Genomic DNA, 21,233 nt, shown 5'->3' on the forward strand with positions numbered 1-21,233 from the left:
ACAACTGCTATTTAAATAAATGTTTTAATTAACATTAAAACATTTATTTTAAATGTAAACTGATTTTGAATCCTGACTGCTATTTACAGCGCATTCAGAGGGGCAGGCTCATAATTACAAAGTGGTAAAATCAAAAGCTGCAAGATTGTTGAAGTTGACACTTCTCAGATATGGAATCTCTATAAAATTTCTTGATGCAGAATTTTATATATATATATATATAAAAGTCTTAGCTGTTAATGTTTGCAATAAGAAGGAAAAAAAACTCAGCTAATAAAATATACATTATGGCTCAACTAAATAAAAACTAAAACTAGTATCTTTATGGGTAAAATGCATGGAGGTAGTACTTGAAAAAGAATTTGCTGACTGATTATTTTTCCATGCTTACTGCTGATTTAAGTTCAAGACTTTTCAAAATTAATGCTGGAAAATAACTACGAAACAACATTCATTATTAAATTTATAACTGGTCCCTTTATTTAGGTTTAAATTTTAAGTTACTTTTTTTATACTTAATTAAGTATGTATCTATAAATTTTCCATGTAGAGGTATGAGTTTTTATTTTAAATACAGACCTCCTCACCCACAATGTTAAGACCATTTTCATAAAGTTCTGGACATTATTTTAATGAATTTTGTAATTCAAATATAAAATCTGAATTAATTTTCATTTTCTGGAAGATGATGTATTATGTGTTGTAAATTATCATTACATGGAAATGGAGTTCAAATGAAATTTAAATTCTGTTAAATAATTTATTTCCTTTTCCTTCAGGGTTTTGGAGGCTTACCAGTATGCATGGCGAAAACCCCTTTCTCGTTATCAGATGATGCCACAAAAAAAGGAGTGCCAGAAAACTTCACAATTACTGTTCAAGATGTTAAACTCAGTGCTGGTGCTGGTTTTGTATATCCTTTACTTGGCTCAGTAAGTATAATATCAGGACTTCTAAAATTTAAGAAAACTGCTCTAGATATCTGTTTCTTTCTTTATGTGTTTAATGTTTAATTTTAAGAATTTTTATAATTAAACAAATAATTTGAATTTAGTTTTTTATTATTACAAATAAATATGAAACAATAAAAGCAAATAATTAAAACTTTTTTTTTTTTTTTTTTTTTTTTGTAGATGATTAGATTGTAGTCATTTAATATGAAACATGATTTTTTGAAAATTTAGTTGTGCTATTTTAGGTGCTATGAAGGTAGAGTTATTTCTTTTAGTATACTTTGTTTCTGTTTATTTATTTGGCCGTTATTTGTTTGCACACTTTAGAATTAAAATGTACTGACAATTTCAGAAAATATAAATTTTATCATTAGACATAAAACCAAAAACAACTATCCACTTTAATGAGTATCTTCTAATCAGTCGTTTTTCATATGTAAAATATAACTGTCTCCAGATGTGTCTGAAGTTCACATGTGGTATAAAATCAGTTTCATATAATTTTAAATTTCTTTCATATATTTGTTGTTGCTTCTAATCCCTACTCTTGGGGTATGTAGGTGCTAGAACAACCTCATAAATGCTCATATGTGAGGCAAACAAAAGGCATTGTTTGGCCTTGGGCCTCAAGGCCTTGGGTACTTAATTGGTGATATATGACTTTGCCTAATTCTGACTTAACTTTGATTAAGAGCAGCTTGATGATGAAATCCAAGTGCTTCATTTTGTCTCTTTCAGTACCAACAATAAACAACTTACTCTGCTAACCATACTATATTAATAAAAGTGGCTGCCCATGTACTTTCAAAAGGATGATTAATTTCGTTTTAAATTTTTAAGAACGGTCTACATTACAGATTTAAAGTTTAATTATGTTTGAATCAAAATGAATTCTTAAATTGCATTTTATTTACGATTCAGATAGTATGATTATTTGGAATACACTTTTCTTCATTCACTTACATGTAAAAAAATATTTCACTAAAAGTCTAAGTCAACTGAAGAATTTACCAATGTTTTGACGACAAGGTGGGTGTTTTTTTTTTTTTTTTTTTTTTTTTTTTTTTTTTTTTTTTTTATGTTTATTCTAAGCTACTAAGCTTGCAAACAGCCACATTTTTTTAATTATGCTATATAAAGAATTAATACATATATTTACTTGAACACTTTTAAATTACTAATTCAGAAGTCAAACAACAAAAATCAGCATTATATTTTCAAATTCTCATCTTGTTCATTTGCGCTTTTGCAGCTGGCAATGGTGATTCGGTAAAACCATCGAAACTAGTCCTGTGAAAATTTGAAAATATAACGCTGCTTTTTGTTGTTTGACTTTTGAATTAGTATTTGTTCAGCGTGTTATTGTGTCTTAACTTTTGAATTAATTAACACAATTGTTTTTTATACATCAGTTTTAGAGATTACCTCATTATCATAGCTTCAAACAATAATACTAACATTCATACATTCCAAAAAATATTTCAAAAGGAAATACGGAAAAAATTAAAGTAAAACATTAATTGCATAGTTTAACTGCACCAGAATTTTTATTATCAGTAATATTTACATATAAATATATATTATTATGCACACTGAATTTTTCATTGTGCTAATTGTTAATATTTTAACCATTTTAAATAGATCTTGTAATTTAAATATCTCCTTTAATATATACATTTCAGAAATAAATATTCTGTAGTTAGTATTACAATTTTGATTGAACAAATGTATATTGACCTCTGTTTATTTTTTAGTTATTAAGTAAGTTTTATTATTAAAATCTGAGAAATGTATTATTTATTCTGCTTTCATAGGTACTCACTATGCCAGCACTTAGCACTAGGCCTTCTTTTTATGATATGGATATTGATGCTGATACTGGAGATATTGAAGGTCTTTTCTAATAATATTTTTTAAGCATATACACAAGTAAAAGAATTTATTTTAAAAAAAGACAGCAGTATGAATATATGATGAGAATATGATTCTGATAGATTTGAATGTATCAGACTGTAAATTTTATACGCATATTCAAAGTATACATTTTGCTAATACATAGTGTAATTGAAGTATAAATATGAGTATTTTTATTTAATTTTATTTCATAAGGTGTTCTTTGTATATGAAAAACATATTTTTTTAAAAAAATTCTTTGTTTATGAAAAATTTATTTTTGTAAAACATTCTTTCCTTTTTTATTGACTGCATATAAAAGTTTTTCATCTTTATTGTACCAAATAAATATCTATTAAGTATGTTTTGTTAATTGAACAGAAAATTACCTACAAAGTGTTTTCCAAAAACATACCATTTCATTAATTATTATTTATATGTATACCAAAGTGAAAGATAACTGGTATACCAGCTTGATATTTAATAGATTCCTAACAGGAATATACAGATCTGAGTTTTTGAGCACACCAGCAATGAATTCTGATGTTATTTTAAGGCAGTGCTATATCCCTAATCTTTTGAAATGATTCCTGCCAACTGATAATCTCATTCACTTAGTCTTTTTTTAAGCTATACTATTTGTCCTGATCTCAAGATTTTGTCTCAGTTCTTCCATACTTTTGAAATAATTATATACACAAATGGAAATTTTGTCTTTACCTCTGAAGTAACATGATCATTAATAAACTGAAAAGTACTAGACATAAAATCTTGCCATTCTTACAGCAAGCAGTAATTCTAGAAGCTTTCATTGATGTCTTATCATTCACTGGTAGAAGCAAATTTGTACCAGTGTTTCTTGTACTTGAGTATATACAGAACTTGTACTTGAAAAATAGACTTAACATTATTTTGGGGACCCAACCCAGGATATATTTTTGAAATTATTGAAAAGTCTAAACAATTTACTGAAACATTAAACTTTATTCATTCAGTTGTATTTTTCACTATGCAGGACTCTTTCAGAAGTGTTTTTTTTTTTTTTTTTTAAACAACATAAAATTCACAAGAAAGTTCTGAATTCATTTTAACAGTAGATACTGAATGTCTACCTCTTTCTACAAGCTGAATATTCCCCAAAATAAAAAGAACTCTCTCAGCTGGATCAGATGTCCCAGGCAAAGACATCGCAAACTCGACCATTTTAGAAATATTGCAACATGAAAAATCAGTCTTTTGAAACATCTTAAAAATTGCTTTCCACTTTTCTTCAATAGTATCTGGTACTTTTTCATTAACCACAACCTACCCTTTAGTTTTGAATCACCTGGTTCAACAATGCACATTCATCAATATTTACGAAATCATTTTATAAGTTCATTAACAATTTGTACACTCCAAGTCAGACCAGGCAATTTCAGTTTGTAAATTTATCCATTGAAACTTGATAACTTTATTAAAACTTGTTCTTCACAACTAGTATTGGATAACAGAATTATAAAAATTGTCTATGCTTGAGATGAGAGTAATTTTTGTTCCTGAGCATCATTTCTTTTGAGCATTAATGCATAGTAATTCTTTGGAAGAAGATGGTATAAATTTGTGGGGGGTTTCTTTTTTTAAGTTGACAAATTGATTCAGAATATGTCTGAAATGCTTCTATTGTTGTGATAGAATTAGCTTCCAATTTCAGAACTGCATTATTAAATAAGTGTGGAGTACTATACAAAAATTTCAAAAATGATTCACTTTTTAGATTTTCAAAAAATTAAATAATCTAGTATATAAGTATGATTTTAAGCCATCAAAAATGGAAAGAATTCTTCCTGTTGCAGGTAACAAACTAAGGAACCTTGATCTGCTATGAGATTTTTTTGTAATCACAGAACTCTAAGTTTCGTTACAATAGGTACGTGCAAATACTTATAAATTTTTATAATAATTTCTATATCCAGGGGTTAGAGATTGATTGATTGATTGATTGTAGTTCCTGGCACAAAACTTTACCAGGTTATCTGCGCCAAACAAAGAGTAAAAACAGTAAACACAAAGTTTCATATGTACAAATACTATACATTTGATATGAGGTAAAAACAGATTACAGTTTATAAGGTCAGTGTCCTTTAAAAAGTAGAACAACTTGTGATGAAGGCTTTTCCTTATTCAGTTATTTAAATCCAATTTTAAACATTTAAAATGTTTTTCGCAAATATAATTAAAACTATGACATTCTAATAAAATATGGTGAACTGTCAGATCTTCATGACAGTTAGTTTAATGAGGATTCTTCTCACCTTTCAGCAAATATTTGTGAGTTAGTCGACAATGACCTATTCTCAACCAAGTCAAAATAACTTATTCTCTTGTACTTGCTGTAGACGGCCAGCATTCAATTGTGGGTTTAACATTTATGAGCTTGCTATTTGTTTGGTCATCCCAATGCCTCTGCCATTTATTAAAAATTTTATGTTTGATCATCGTACCGACGTCTTAAGTGGAATCTGGGAATTAGATATTGTAGTAGCAGTTTTAGCTGTAATGTCCACTAGTTCATTCCCTTTTATGCCAACATGGCCAGAGATTAGAAAATCTAATGCTATATACCAAATTCTGCAAAATGTAGGCTGAACAACCATTTCCTAAGATAGATCTATCTGAACTTTTCTGAACACATTTTCATTCCCCTTTCTCTTCATATCATCAAAATTGTTGTTAATGTTATCAGCAGTATAACAGAAAATTCTCCACTACACAGTGTGTAACATTCATTATTAGTATTATTACATAATTTCAAAATTTGTATTCCTACTGCAGTTTAACATTAAACATACATTTAATTTTTTTCCCCCCCACTGCTAAACGAATAGAGATAAAATAAAACGAATAGAGATAAAATTGTGAAAAATATGTAGACAAGTTACTTCACACACAAAAACAACATAAATACATTGCCCCTGTTGTATTGCCAAATAACAAACAGTTGTGGCAAGAACAGTAACTATGCCCCCATCAAACCCAATGTCAGCACTTGCTCCAAGACAGTGAATAGATGGGCGGTTTAAAAATGTGATATCGAAGATATAGGTCTAAAATTTTAAAAAATCAACATCAGTCATAAAATTCTCTAACTAAAAAACCAGAACTGTCCAAGCTAATCCGAGTCGTATGGTAAGCCTAATCAAAAGCCCTCCCACTTGTCTAAGACAAATCAGATACAGTCAATTTTGTAATGCAATTCTTTAAATATTATCGGATCTACAAGTTATTCATGACTGTGTGTCAAAAGAATTTTCTGTGAGAAATAAAAAATTTTTTTAGATCTTCTATGCCTGTTCTGTGTTCAGTACTTTTACTGCTGTTAAGCTATCAGAAAAATAGGTAAGGATTTTTCAGCAAAAACTGGCCAAGCTTTCATTTGTTCCATCGAGGATGCAAAAGGGCAATCTTCACTCCTAATTTCGGTTATCAACGTCTTTGCATCTATCATAAAATCATCCGTGCTAAAAAAATACAGGATGAATGCTTTCATGCTTTATATCTGGTCAAAGCAAATGACTCCATTCAAGAAGCCATACTAAGAAAAGTTTCAATTATCATTTGGCTGGTTTGCTGTAATTTGTTTTAAAAAATTATTATTGAATGTTTGCAGAAGCACTGTGTAGTAACCACCCAAAATATATCAGAAAACTGATTATATTTAGACATTTTATTTCATCAAGGGGGAAACATTTGAAATTTCTTTCCATTCTAAATAAACAGCAAAATAATGCACTTTTAAGACTAAGCGTTTACTGAAATGTTTATTTACTTTCTTAAGTCTGCCTTGCAAATTAATATACTTCATTTCTTTTTATAGAAGAAAAAAGAAATGCACTAAGAAATAAGAACTACACAAAACATCTAAATTTCTTTATTTACATGACTTAATACTGACATCAATAATATAGTAAAAATCACAATATAAATTATTTTAGTGAACAGATATTTAAATATGCACAACTGGTGTACACAACTGGTGTTTAAAAATTAACACTATCTGTCAAAACACAATTTTTACACTTTTGTACAATTTACAGTCATACTACTATGGGCTATTAGTGGGAAAGCAGCATGAAGTTAATATGTATGAATTAATATACCTATCTCTCTTTTCAAAAATAAAGAAATAGGCACATTTTAATTCAGTTTATATTTTACAAGAATTGCACAAGTATTTGCTACAGTAAATACCCTTAATGTAAGGTACAGTACATGAGTAGCAGGATCATAACTACTCTTGACTAGATATACTAAAAATTAGTGTCTCTTATACCTTTCATTTTTATAAATGGTTTAAGGATGGTTGTTAACTGAAGAAGTTTGAATTTTGATACTAAATAATACCATATGGGGGGATACATTTTTAGAGAAAATGGCATTTTATTATGGATTCTAAGCACCTGATTTAATTTGTTATATATCTTGACCAACATTTATTAATATTTACATGTAACTGCATCCATAATCCCTCAGAAGATCTAGACCAACATTTATTAATATTTACATGTAACTGCATCCATAATCCCTCAGAAGATCTTGACCAACATTTATTAATATTTACATGTAACTGCATCCATAATCCCTCAGAAGAAATATCGACATAATGTTAACATAATTATTCACACTGAAGTGTTAAAGGTTTAACAGTCTACAGTACATTTCTTCATTATTGGCTACTGATGTGTTAGTATATTATAAATGTAAATGCCTATATATAAATGGTATATATGATTAGATGAAAAATTAGCAACCAAAAGACAATGGTATTTAAAATTTTAGCTTTAACTTTTACTGGTTTTTTATCCATACCTTCGTAATTTATGAGTTAATAAATTATTTCCAAAAAGAATAGATTTTTCAGCTATATTAACAAAATCATGCAAAAAATTTTAGCTTTTTGAACATATTAAAAATGAAAATAGAAGGGAAAACTGCTAGCAGGAACTAGAAGTTACTGAAAACAAATTTTTCAAAGAAATGTTATTTCTCCTTCTTACATACAGTACACACCCTTTTATCTGCTTTAAGCAATCAATGGAGTTTTCAGAGGTCTTTCAGCTTATGCTTCTGTGAACTACAGTTCAGTTTTAGAAAAATGAAAAATTATTATTTTGATTAAAAAGGTAATGCTTACTTCATATTTTATATATCATATATTATGTATGCATTTCTTTATTTTATTTATAACCTAGAAATACTATTTCATATGTTTTTCATGAATTAACCAATCATTCATATGCAGCCTACAGTCTGGCTCCAGTCAGATCAGTTAATTGGAAGTCTACTATACAGCTATAAGACAAACATATTATTATATAAATTACAAAATTTGAATAAGTTTCAAAATCAGCATAAAAAATGCATTATGTATGTATAGATGTGTGTGTATATTTTACATATATAATGTAGGAGGCAGGTATAAATGTAATTAAATATAATGAAACATGAAAAATATTTTTGTTAGCTTTATATATGATTATGTTAGCTTTAATTGGCTATTTTTTTCACTCAGTACATTTCATACAGGTCTTTTTTCCCCCCAACAAAATTGCCAATTTACATTATGCTTAATCAGATCTGGTTTACAAGATACATGTCTAAATTAATTATTTATAAATTATTTTGTGTGATTTCCTACTACTAAAGACAAATATACACATAAAAAATGCACTGGGAACTTCTACATAACTTTAGTGTAGAATATATGTGTACAATTATGCTTGAAATCTGTCAATAGATAAATAATTCTTTTTGAAGCTCTGATAATTTGAATATCACCTCTTGCAAAGGTTCTTAGAATCTTTTCAAATGCAATTCATAACAAGCAGGCAGCCAAAATATTCCATAAAAACTTTACAACAAACATATATTTTTGTAAAGATTCATGAATATATTTGTGAGATGATATTTCAAATCAATATAGTATATAAAAATCTTATGTAGCTTTTAATAAAAATGTAATCTTTAAAATTTATAATTTTTAATAGTTCAATTTTTTTCAGTTGTTTATTTTCTAAAAAAAAAACTAGAAAATAAAACACAGAAAAGATAGCTGTATGTTCATTGAAAACTGAAAAAATAAGCAGGCAAGCCAGAATAGTCAAGTAGTTTTGAAAATGAATGAAAAAAATCGATGATCATATTCTCTTTAAATTTTTGCTTTGCACAACATATTTTGTAAATATCCTAGAAGTTGATACAAATTAATTTGGCAAAAGACATGTACTCTAACATTCAGTTACAGCAGAAAAGATATAAGAATTCTGCACTAGATGTACACTTTAAAAATTAGAAGAAATTGAAAAGAAAGTTTCTGATAATGAATATAGTTTTAAAATTTTCAAGCTAATACCAGCTTTTAATACCTCAGTCAATGATGCACAGCAGATGCAGAAAACAAAAGAGAATTTGTGAAACATGAATCAAGATAAGTAACTTCACAGATTAAATATTTCACAAGTTGTAAAACAAACAAGGAATTAGTAGCCAAGTTATAAGAAAAGAATCAAATTCAGTCAGTCAAGAGAACAGTATGATTTAAAAGCCTTTCAGAAACTAAAAGTTTCACCAAAAAAAAAAAAAAATAATAATTCTGGTATGTATGACAAATATTTAACTGCTTTTGCAAAAATGTTATTATCCCCGTATGTATTATGTCACAACAGAAAAAAAGCAATCTGATGGATTTTTAGGAGTAATACAAAAACTTTTTAATCACTGTAATGCATTTAAAACAATAAAGTTTTGCCATCATCTCATGAAAAAGTAAATAAAGGATTAGATGATGACAAACATGCTTATGCAGTGATTACACACATTTAATTCAAAAATAAAAATGATCCCAAAATTGTTCTTAATGTGTAGCATAATGCATCCATAGGATACAAAGCATTCAAGTATCAAAATGATAGTTTCGTGTGTAAACTATGCTATTTATATGCATCTAATGTAGATTTGAAAATCATTGAAAAAGTAAGGAAGTATTACTTTGTGAAGCCTAAATGCTAAAAGCAGTAAGTTTAAATGGGAAACTCAAACCTGAATCAAGAAATCTTACTGCCTGATGCAGTCTCTGTGAGTCCTTAAATTCTGCTACCAAGCATCTTCCTTTGTCTTCAATAAATTTTCCTGCTCGATGCGGCCATAAAAGCTCTGGCGCTGGTTCTAGGTTTATGCGAATAACAAATCAGTTATTAATTTAAATAGCATTAAATGTATTCTTTTGGTCTATGAGTATCACTAACAAAATCTATTTTTAGCATATGGAAAAATATTTTTGTTAAAATTTTCCTGTCAACATTTCTTAGCGCATTTAATTTAAATCTGTAATCATTGCCAACCGTAATCTCAACATAAAAGGTTACCATATTCTTTATTATTCAATTACTAAAATAAAAAAAAAACTTTTTAGGCATTATTTACATGAGTCATTATTCAAGTTGTCATGTGCTGATAAACATGCGGTGATGACAGCAAAATATAATAATGATTCACCAGGTTGGAGTCAGGGATACAAAATACAGTCAAAAGTCGTTAATTCGGACACCCATAATCCGGACCTCAAAGCTAAAAACTTTCTGCACATGCGCCACGTTGACACATGTGCATAGGCGTTTACGCGTGCGCGTAAGACCTTTTACCACTACGCATATGCGTGTGCGCAAGCGCAGAATACGTTTTCGCATGCGCGTTTTATGTATAACGGACGGTATAATCTAAAATTATCTAATTATCTATTTCAGTTAATGTTGATCATTGCGTTGTTCCTTAATCTTCGAATTGGATCCGGCTTATTATTTTTTGCAGACTGTAAGAGCAATTTTATAAAAGTAAACTTGAACTTTCGATTATGTCAAATAGAATTTCTGATTCTGGAGCTCCCAAAGGATCGTACAAAATGAAAGTATGTTTCGATGTCCATCAAACAAAAAGTGGAATTGCTGCAAAAAATGGATAAAGACATGAAGAATGTGACAGAGAGGTTAGTGAAAACGAAAAAATTTCGATTGACAAGTTAGTCGGTATTCTCGGCACAACAATTAAAGGGACATGAACAGCGGAACTTTGTAAGTGAACAAGAAATTGTATCTGTTTGTAGAATTAAAGAGAAAGTATTATCACATAAAACAAAGCAACTTAAAATAACTTACATTAAAAGAAATGTTTAATAAAGTAAACAAATAAATATTAAGCTTTTTTTTTTTTTTTTAAAATTTTGATACCCTTTAGATTATAATTGTTCTTTATTTCATAAATTAAGGTTTCATATTTTTAATTTTAGAATTTCTGCATGCCATGTTACAAGATTTAAACTGATGATCTATAATCCGGAATCGCCGAAATCCCGACGAGTCCGGATTAACGACTTTTGACTGTACTAGCAGGTGCAAAATGAAGACTGTTTCTATATAGAATGTTTCGGTTTGAGATGTAGTATACACAGGTCCGGGGCCAAATTATTGATCATACAAATTTATGCTAAAATGATTGTTTCTTCAATAACAAGGTATTTTATTTAGTGCCGAAGTGAACAGGGGCAATCAAATGCGCAAGCGGAAAGCACACATACACAATATATATATATAAATAATAATAAAAAAAAGTTGGTGGTGGCTTTGAGGTCCGGATCTCAGACTTTGTACTGTATATTATACAGTCAAAAAAGATTTTCTTGCTGTAAAATTATTCTCAACAATGACTCCCTTTTTTTCCCTCAGAATGAATGAAAATAACAAAGCAATTATTTTTAAAACTGTATATTAGAATAATTTTGAAATTATGAGTTTATTGTAAATAGTGACACCAATATATCTGTTTGATAAGTAAAATCAAATAAAAATAAGCCCTTTCAAAGAGCACAAGTAAAAAAAAAAAAAAAAAAAAAAATTCAAAAAATATTGCACATTATTATTTTATATTCATGTAAGCTAAGTTTCAAAAATACTTCAGATTTTATCAGTCAAACATAATTTGTAATAAAAAATATGCTTAGTTAAATCTCAAAAATTTAAACAGATTTAAAAAACTGAACTGAAAATTTCTACAATTTCATTGGTTACATTGAAAGATAAAAGACCTTTTTTATGCAATACTTATTATAATGATTCAAATATATAACCAATAATTAAATTAAAATTCAGCATTGATTTTGTAGGTGTATACATATTTCCATGAGATTTTCTAGAAATGCATTAAGTACTGAATATCAACATATTATTATAAATCAACATATTATTATGAATAATAATAATTTTTTTTTTAATTATAGAAAATATCCTTTACTAGCTCAGCTTTCTACAGTGGAATTTACTATATAAGAAGTATTCACAAATGGATGAATTAGAAGGTACACGAATAATATACACACATCCACTAACTATATTTGACAAACAAGACTCAATGGTTTTATATCAGAGATGGCCAAACTCCAAGTCAGTTAAAGCTGCATCTTAGAATTAAAAAATTGCAAAATTTGCAACTAGATATTTAGATCATTTCAAAAGAATTAAAATAGTTTTAAACAGATAAAAAGATTCCAATAAATTAAGGGGAATTTCACACTTTTGAAATAATTTATGTTTTATAATGTGAATTTACAAATATGTAAATTCTTGTTGCATTCAGGAATTTTCTATGATATACAAATTTTAAATCTTCTACTAAGTAACGAACATTCCTTTCTTACATTAAAAAGAAGAAAAAAACTTGAGTTCTTCTGATTATTATGAATATAAGCAGTAAGCTTAAGTGAAAAGAGCTTACAGTATTTCTTACACTAATGTAAAAAGCTTCTCATTCCAGCAAAGATAATATAGTAACTTAAAAATCAAAAGTAGCATTTTTTTTTTTTAAATTTTTTATTTTATTTTATTTTATTTTTTAATATATATATATATGTACATGCTCTCTCTGAAAAGAATAACAGTACAAAGAAAGGAACAGCACACAATGAATAAATTGTAATTGAAATAAATGAACTCTTTTAAAATAAACTGCAACTTACTACAGTTTCTGCATAAAAAATAACTTCATTTATTACACACAACTAACATGAGGAACAACATATGAACACCACATTTTGCATCATTTAACTAATTTACTATATAAAAATTATATCATGAGATTTATTCTATTTTTTCCAAAGCAAAGTACAACCACGCATACCCATTATGTTGTACAGTAAGTTTCGATGTATAACATTAATGTAATTTGGCTGTCCCAATAATAATTAGCAATAATATTTTTCTTTTCTGCTGTCCCAACAATAATTAGCATTGCTGTGAGAACTTTAAAAAATTTTAATTGATTTTTGTTTATTATAATCAATGGCCAATAACTGGGAACAAAGGCAGGCTAACTAGGACCTGTCTAAAAAAGTTAAGTTTATTTACTGTGGAATAATGGGAAAATTACTATCACAAACCATCAGCATACAACAAAACTATCTATGGAAAATATAAAAGAAACAAATGTAGGATAACTGCACAACAGACGATACCACAAAGTATTTGGAACTTTTCATCCACAATAATACATAATTTCATTGCATATAATCGAGAATAAACATTATTAAATTGGGCATTAAAATTTAATTACTTAATTGTAAAAATTAACGAAGTGTACAGTCATATTAATCTTTTGTTTCACATCACTGTCAACATATTATTAAATTATAATGTAAACAAAAACAAACAACAGATGCAATGAAGAAAGTTTGAAAGCAATGATATTTTGTTCAAATTATCTTGTAAATATTGTTTTTGATGCCATTTATAACTTACGTTTCTCTCTTTCTAATTACATATGTTCTTCCATTACTTATATAACATTCTTTTCAACTTACATACTGATTTAAATTAAGTTACCAAATGAAATTATTCTGTAGATTAAACTGCTTGAAAATACAGTTAAACACTTACAAGCATAGTTACAATGAATAGTATTTTCCTATTAATTGTCATGGGGGTTATTCCTCTTTTTCCTTTTTTCCTAATGTTTCTAACAGATTAACTGTGATTTTAAGTTAACTGTATTGTTTTTGGTGTTACTCTAAAAAATTGGAAGTAAAGTTCTCTCTGAAAATTAACATGCAAAATATATTTTGAAATTATTATACCTATTAATGCAATTAAAATAAGTACTCATTGTTAGAAAAATATTTTGTAGTGCAATATTCCAAATTACGTTTTAAAAAATAAAAGTTCTAGTTGCAATGTCACCAAATTAAAGATCTGCAGTTTGGCCACCCCTGGTCCACATAAATAATTTTATCAGAGGTCACAGACAAGACTGAACTAAATTTTAACTAAAAAAAAATGACTATAATACCCATATTCCATTAATACAAATATGTCATTTAATTTCCATTTATTAAAAATAACCAAGTTTTTCTCTGATTCAACAGCAGAGAGAAGGGGAAAAAGTTAATTCTGATTTTTTTTTTAAAGATGGGCGAATATGACATGACTATATTTTGTATGACAAAACACAACTCTACACATTAATGTGGAAGATGAAGTTTGCTTGCTAAGTTGGTTTTGAATGACTCATTTTTCTGTAATAAAAAATTATTCATTAAAATTGAATAACAGTATTTTTATATTAAACAATGAAAAAAACATATTTTCAAATAAAAAACATTGTTGGCATTTAGAATATATAAAAGAAACACTAATAATTTTTCAAAGCAAATGTAACTACATTCCAAAAAGAAGAAATTAGGAGTTTCTAATTTAAAATACATACATATATATATACACATACATATTACATATGCTTTAATTCTTTGAAAAATATTCATAAAAAGAAATAAAATTTTACTTGAATTTTTTACATATTTTAATATACAACTATTTACAAATGCATAAAAATTAGAACCAGTTTATACTAACATCAATAAATACTCAGTTGCATTGTACTGAAAACATTTAGACATATAATAAAGAACTATATAACAACAAATAATAAAATGTTTATATTGTTATGAATTTGTACACAGATAGATGATTTTAGGGCAATTATATGTGAAACTGTATTTTTCTGGGTAATGTTACTGTGAAAAAAAAAATTAAAGAGACAAGCTACGCTGGAAATGATTATATATCAACCTCAAATTTACCAATCATAGATTAGCTGTACTTGTGCATTAAGCTTGGTACATGCTCTAGCTTGGTACATGCTCTAGCAAGCTAACTCCATCACTCTTTTCCTAGCTTCCACCATGCTAATACGTCCTTGCTTTGCTTCCCCATCTAAACTGGCTTCGTCTTAATTTTAAGAACCAATATACATACAGATTTATCGTATTTCATTATGACTGAATCATAGAAATGTCTCAGAATTCATTATGATTGGATAAACATCTATGGAGATGATTTTACATACATGTAAATAAAGACTGGAAATTCTTCATGTTTTGTTATCTTCATCTATAAGCCTTCACTCTCAGCTACAACAACTGCAAGTTGATTTTTCTTCTATGCTTCCCAGAAATATGACATATATGGCTCCAGATTAGCTTTCTCTTTAAATGTGCTTTACATTGCTCTGTGTTTAACATTCTTAGTATCAGGTTTCAACAAAAGTTTCCCCCACTGCAAATATCATCTGTGCAAACAGGTCACGTTGGCATGTTTAATCATATTTAGTCAAACGATTTTTGGCATTTGAAAGAAAGAGAGAGATGTGCTTTAGAACACTGTATTGTGAAATTTGTAAAAAAAATACCGTTATCATTAAGTACACAATGTCTGAAACGGAACTATCACACTAAAAAACTACAGTCATCATTTACTTCCAGTCCTGTTGTAAAACGTCAGCTACAGAATGTCACCAAATCATATGTATAGCTTTAAGTACTAATGCTGTATCATATGATACTGTGAAGGTTTGGAACTGAGAGTTCAAAAACAAGGACTATGACATTCAAGAAGAAGAGTGCTCTGGCCATCCTACTGATGTTGAGGAGGCCTGCCTGTGAGAACTTGTGGAAGAAGATCAGTTTACAACCATCGAGAGATTGCTAAGGAGTTAGACATTAGTGCCAAGTCCATTAGTTGTGCTATGCATTGCATAAACTTGATGTACAAATTCAATGGATGGATGTCGCATAAACCCACTCAAGCAGATAAGGACAAAGATGTTCGAGCCCGCACTAATCTGTTCGAATATAAACGCAAGGAAAAACTTTTGGACTGGATCATCACTCGTGATGAGAAGTGGATTTACTTTAACAGCACAGGCCAAAAAGGAGGTTGGTCTGCACCCAATGAGCTTGCCGACAGCGTTGCAAAGCGCAGTTTGAATAACAAAAAGATCAGGTTTTTGTATCTGGTGGGATTGCCATGGTGTTACCCACAAAAAAGTTTCTGGAAAAAGGTAAAACCCTCAACAGCAAGATGTACAGTGAAATGCTAGTCTGTGCTGATGCTGATATCAAGGAAAAATTTCAAACTAAGTTCCAGCACAAAAATGCAATCTTCCATCAAGATAATGCAAGACCACATGTGTCTTCATTCACTGGCTTGACTCTGTACGGACTCCAATGGGATCTTTTGCCATATAGCCCTGACATTGCTCCTTCAAATTTGTACCTTTCTTCACACCTGCAGCTACATCTTGCTGGTGTTATCTTCCATTCAGCACAGGATGTCCGAAATGAGATTGATCTGTTTTTGGGACTCACGGCCACCAAGTTTTTGGCCGAAGGCTTTGGAAAACTACCAAAACTTTAGCAGAAAATCATAGATTTGGGTAGTGATTACTATCCGCCCTAAAGGTACAGCTTTCATATTTTCTCCCCCTAACTATATTGAGAAAAATTTTTTTGCAGGAAAATTTCATTACAACCAGATAGTTTGAAGTGTAACTACTGACTGTACTCTGCGAAACTGTGAACACCTGTACAAGTATATCTGTGGAAAATTCCAGGACTCTGAAGTGTTTCTTTTGATAAAATAAATTTTATTAACATATTATCGGACCTGTGTGCATTCAATATATTATGAACCCGTATGCACACAACAATATTTATTAGAAATACATTTTAAAATAGACTTTAAAAAAGCATTTTATTTAAAAGATGTCTATTTTATTAAATTACTACTACAGCATCATAAGCTTATTTTTTCACAGGGAAACTACATGAATAAATATACAGATAACATAATCAAATATACAAATAACTCCCAACAGACATCTGCAGATGGGAGAGAGGTATTGTAACACACATCAAATCCCTTTATAAAAACTGTCCATTTTGAAAGATGATATTCCAACAAACAACAGAAACATTTAATTTTCTATTCTTAATAGTTTGCTAGTTTTCTTTTAGAAATTCAGATTTTAATTTCCTTAACTTTCTGCACTCAAGTATACTTAAAAATTATCAAATTAAGCATGAATATATAAATCTTTTTAACAAATATTCTCTATTCATATAAAGCTAATATAGATTTAAAATTTAATTAAGAGATTTAAATTGCAAAAATAAAAATAAAATTAATTATTGCTGCAAATTAATTTACAATATTTAAATTCTAAGAGCATATGGAAATTAAGTTTACGTATCTAAAACCATGAAAAAATATAATATTCCAAAAATTAATCTAAATTTAAAGAATTTCTTTACTACTACAAAGCATAGTGAAATATTAAACATGTTACAAAAATTTTATTTATTTTATCCATTAAAGCAAATGATATTCCTCTGAAAGATATGTTTAAACCATTAAAAAAATAGGCAGGGTTTTAAAATGAATCATCGAATTCTGGAAAAAAAAATTTCATTTTAAAAAAGAAATTTATAATTCAGTATGTTATTATTTATAATTCAGTTATTTTTTATTAATATTACTCCTATTGTGTTTACCAACAATATTAAAAAGATAAAAATTACACTAAATTGAAAAAAGTATTTAATTAATGTAAAAACTACACAGTAGTGACTTTTAAACTGTGTTTTTCATTTTTGAAGAGCAATTACACTTTTAAAGAGAAGAATGAGCATGAGTTCACTAGAAGGTGGAAAAGAAAGTTGAGAGCTAATGAAATTGTTTCACAACTGAACTAAATTCAGTTTGTGCAAGAACTTTATTCTTTTATAACCTTTGTTTCTTTTCTTCTTTTTTCTTACTTTACTACCATACTTTTCAAATCTAAAAAATCTGAAATTACTTACAAGCTTCTAATTCACCATTTGGGAGATTTCTAACTTGCCATCATCAATCTGTTTCACCAATGAAGCCAAACTGGCAACCCTAAGCATCTATTTTTGAACTTCTCTATTTTAGTTTTGTTTCGCTCTTGGTAAGGTCTGATTTCAATGTTCTCTGTTAATTTTTATGTATATTTCATATTACTACACTTTAATTTCAATCTTAAGTGTCTATTTAATTTCTTTTACTTTATTCAACACTGGAATTTTTTACATATGGATGTGATTTTGTATATTTCATTAATGGATTTCCTCCGCATCGAGGAGTTCAAAATTTTTGGTGAACTGTTATAATTGAATAATTTAGAATGGTTGATCGGCTAATTTTGGATGAACAGAAATGCAATGGTTTTCATGGGAGAAGGGGTTCAATTAAATCTGATCTACCTTTTCTTGATAACATTGAATCAGATTTTGATTGCATTCCTCTCCCTATATATATTTGTATTTTTTGCAATTTTTGTATTAATCATTTCTATAATTTTTCAGACTTTGATGACTACTGTTTGATTTTTTATATATTTATATGGAATTTTGGACTTTACTGGTTTTGAATTTCATTTCTTTCCTGTCTATGTGGATCTGGTTCTAAATTTCTTATCTGTAATTGATTAATGTGGAGCAACATATTGAATGAAAATAATAATTTCTTTAAATAAAAAATTTTTGACACAAAATTTTTTTATTATATTATATATATAAATATTAAATTATTTTTATTATATTATATATATAAATTTTATTATATTATATATATAAATATTATATTATATATGTATATATATATATATATATAATTAAAAGCAAATTTAAAATTATATTCAGATACAGCAAAATAGAACAAAAAAAAAATCTGCACACAACAATGTAAACAATCATTATATGAAACTGAAATAAATTAAATTTTTCTTAAAAGGTTGGATAAGTTTACAGTAAAAAGTTAGATTGATAACAGATTCAAAAAACATATTTAGATACAGCAAAACAGAATGATGAAAAACAAACAAAAAAATCTGAAAGCTTTCAGATTTTACATTATGCCCAAGAGGGCTATTTTTTAATGTTTTGGGTGCTATCCTTATTTATTAAATATCATGTTCTTTGCACTTATCATGTTCTTTGCAACGATAAAATTCAGTTCAACAACACAAAATAATTTTAAAAGAGCATATCCTTAGAATTTCCGATACACAGTTTTGTGTGCTGGAGATAAAAATGTTCCTTTTTTCCGTGCAGTGTTGCCATTGCTCGCTTTAAAATTGTTGAGTTTGTTAATCAGGAATTTATTAAAGTTTTACAAAAATATGAAATTGATAATAAGACAAATTTCAAATTTGGGCTACCAGTTGCCCATATTCGGGTGAAGATGTATGTTATTCAAAATTTGCTGGTTCTCGGTATTATTGTTTTATCACAATGCGAGACACATATATCTTAAAATATAATACAGGGCACTAATATTTGATGACAAAAATTTAAAAAGTGATTTGCCATTTATAGTGAATCAACACAAAATGCCAAAATGAAATTAATAGCCCATCTGGGCTAAAAAATTAAATAATTTCACTTTTCCTGATATATCTGTAAGTTGGTGTGCTAAGAAATGTAAAAAAAAAAAAGTGACCTATTTGTTAGCTACCAATTCAGAAACAGGAAATTTTTTAAGGGGATAAATAGGTAAAAAAAGTGGTTGACTTACCTAATGGTACTATTAGACACGAACAACAATAACTAACAGTACTTTTAGGTAAGCATTTGCATTACATATTGAATACATACAGATATATAACATCAAAAAACATATAATAGTCTAAAATGTTTTTAAATATTTACTTCAGAATCAACACATACTTTGTTGTTCATGAAAACTAAATTTTCCTTAAAATCAGCATCTGTGGGTAGTGAAGGTCTTCATCATATATACTGGATTTTGACTCTTTCAGCTACAATAAAATATAAGGTTATAATAATAATAAAAGGTCACATAGTTAGTAAATTTACTATGACTGTTTTAAAGGAAATGTATTTAAAGACTCTATGCTATTGAAAATACTTGTTATAAAATTACTCCAAACTTTTATAACTCAAATTATCTGTTATTAAAAAAATCAATTACATATTTCAGAATTTTCAAACTTACTCGACAATTAAGCTCCCATACATGAGTGTCATATGCCATAAGACGTTCTACATGAAATCGTTTTTGGACCAAGTCTACAAACTGTTGAAAGGTTCTACCACGTGTTGGAGCCAAAATTACAGCCAGACCCTACATTAATTTAAATTATCTCTTAAAACAATATTACTTAGCAAATTATTTTGTATTCCACTTTGTTTAATATGATGAATGTTCATATAATTTTTGCTTCATTAACCAATAATTTCAAAATTACTAACTTCAGAAATAATTCAATATTTAAAAAGAAATATAATGCCTTAAAAGGAGTAATTATAAAGAAAAAAATTTCATGTATACAGTTCTAATAAAAAAAAGAGAGAAACATTAAATATGATAATTAAAATTTCAGGAAGAAGATATATAGATGCTGCATATAAGCAGCAAAACTTGTTGCACTACACTCATTAACGTATATGCCATACATTAGTTACTATACAAACACAGGTGCTATATAATGAAGAGAACCAAGTTTAACTTATAAGAAAGAGAAGAAAAAATAAATATAAGTCTCTTTTTTCTTTTTTTAAAATTTGGTGCTTCAGTACTAGACAACACCAGCCGATACACTGCCAATACTCTACTGGCACCTTTTTACAATGAAATATATTTTTGCCCGCCCCACAAAAAAATTAAAGAATAAACAATGAAAATGGGAAAAAAGTAAAATTTACATTTTCCGAGAAGAATAAGGAATATCTGCTAGGGTTACCACAATCCTCACAGGAAAGCAGTTATAAGTAGCAGTATTATTGCAATGTCAGTGAGTACCAGTATTATTAGTGAATACCCAAATATCTTAAGTTTTTACAATTAAAATTAGAGATTTATAGAGGTTTCACTCCAAAGGATATGAGAATGTTTTAGAAGAGGGATGGGCAAACTGCGGCCTGCCGGAAGGTTCTATCCAGCACGCATATAGAATTTTAATTTGCTGGTCAGAGGCAAATTAAAAGTA

The 21,233-nt window shown here is 28.2% G+C and overlaps 2 protein-coding genes across 4 annotated transcripts in view; one reads left to right on the forward strand and one right to left on the reverse strand.

Moving 5' to 3' along the window:
- pug (pug C-1-tetrahydrofolate synthase, cytoplasmic) overlaps nt 1–6,166 on the forward strand; it is a 136,561-nt gene extending 130,395 nt beyond the window's left edge. For all 3 annotated transcript variants that reach the window (XM_085813017.1, XM_085813018.1, XM_085813019.1), the window contains 2 exons: nt 780–932; nt 2,768–6,166. In XM_085813017.1, coding sequence (XP_085669143.1) covers nt 780–932; nt 2,768–2,857 — 243 coding nt within the window. In that variant the 3' untranslated portion in view covers nt 2,858–6,166. The remainder of the gene's footprint in view (nt 1–779; nt 933–2,767) is intronic.
- A 568-nt stretch (nt 6,167–6,734) lies between these two features.
- The window catches only part of LOC118192032 (calmodulin-lysine N-methyltransferase), a 50,321-nt gene continuing 35,822 nt past the window's right edge, over nt 6,735–21,233 (reverse strand). The window contains exons 10-12 of the mRNA XM_085813020.1: nt 20,240–20,368; nt 19,951–20,042; nt 6,735–14,439 (exon numbers count right to left, since the gene is read on the reverse strand). Of these exons, the coding sequence (XP_085669146.1) occupies nt 19,968–20,042; nt 20,240–20,368 (204 nt within the window). The 3' untranslated portion in view covers nt 6,735–14,439; nt 19,951–19,967. The remainder of the gene's footprint in view (nt 14,440–19,950; nt 20,043–20,239; nt 20,369–21,233) is intronic.

Source organism: Stegodyphus dumicola, chromosome 3 (genome assembly GCF_044657685.1).
Source record: "Stegodyphus dumicola isolate Sdum_Otavi_A_Nest chromosome 3, ASM4465768v1".
NCBI lineage: Eukaryota > Metazoa > Arthropoda > Arachnida > Araneae > Eresidae > Stegodyphus > Stegodyphus dumicola.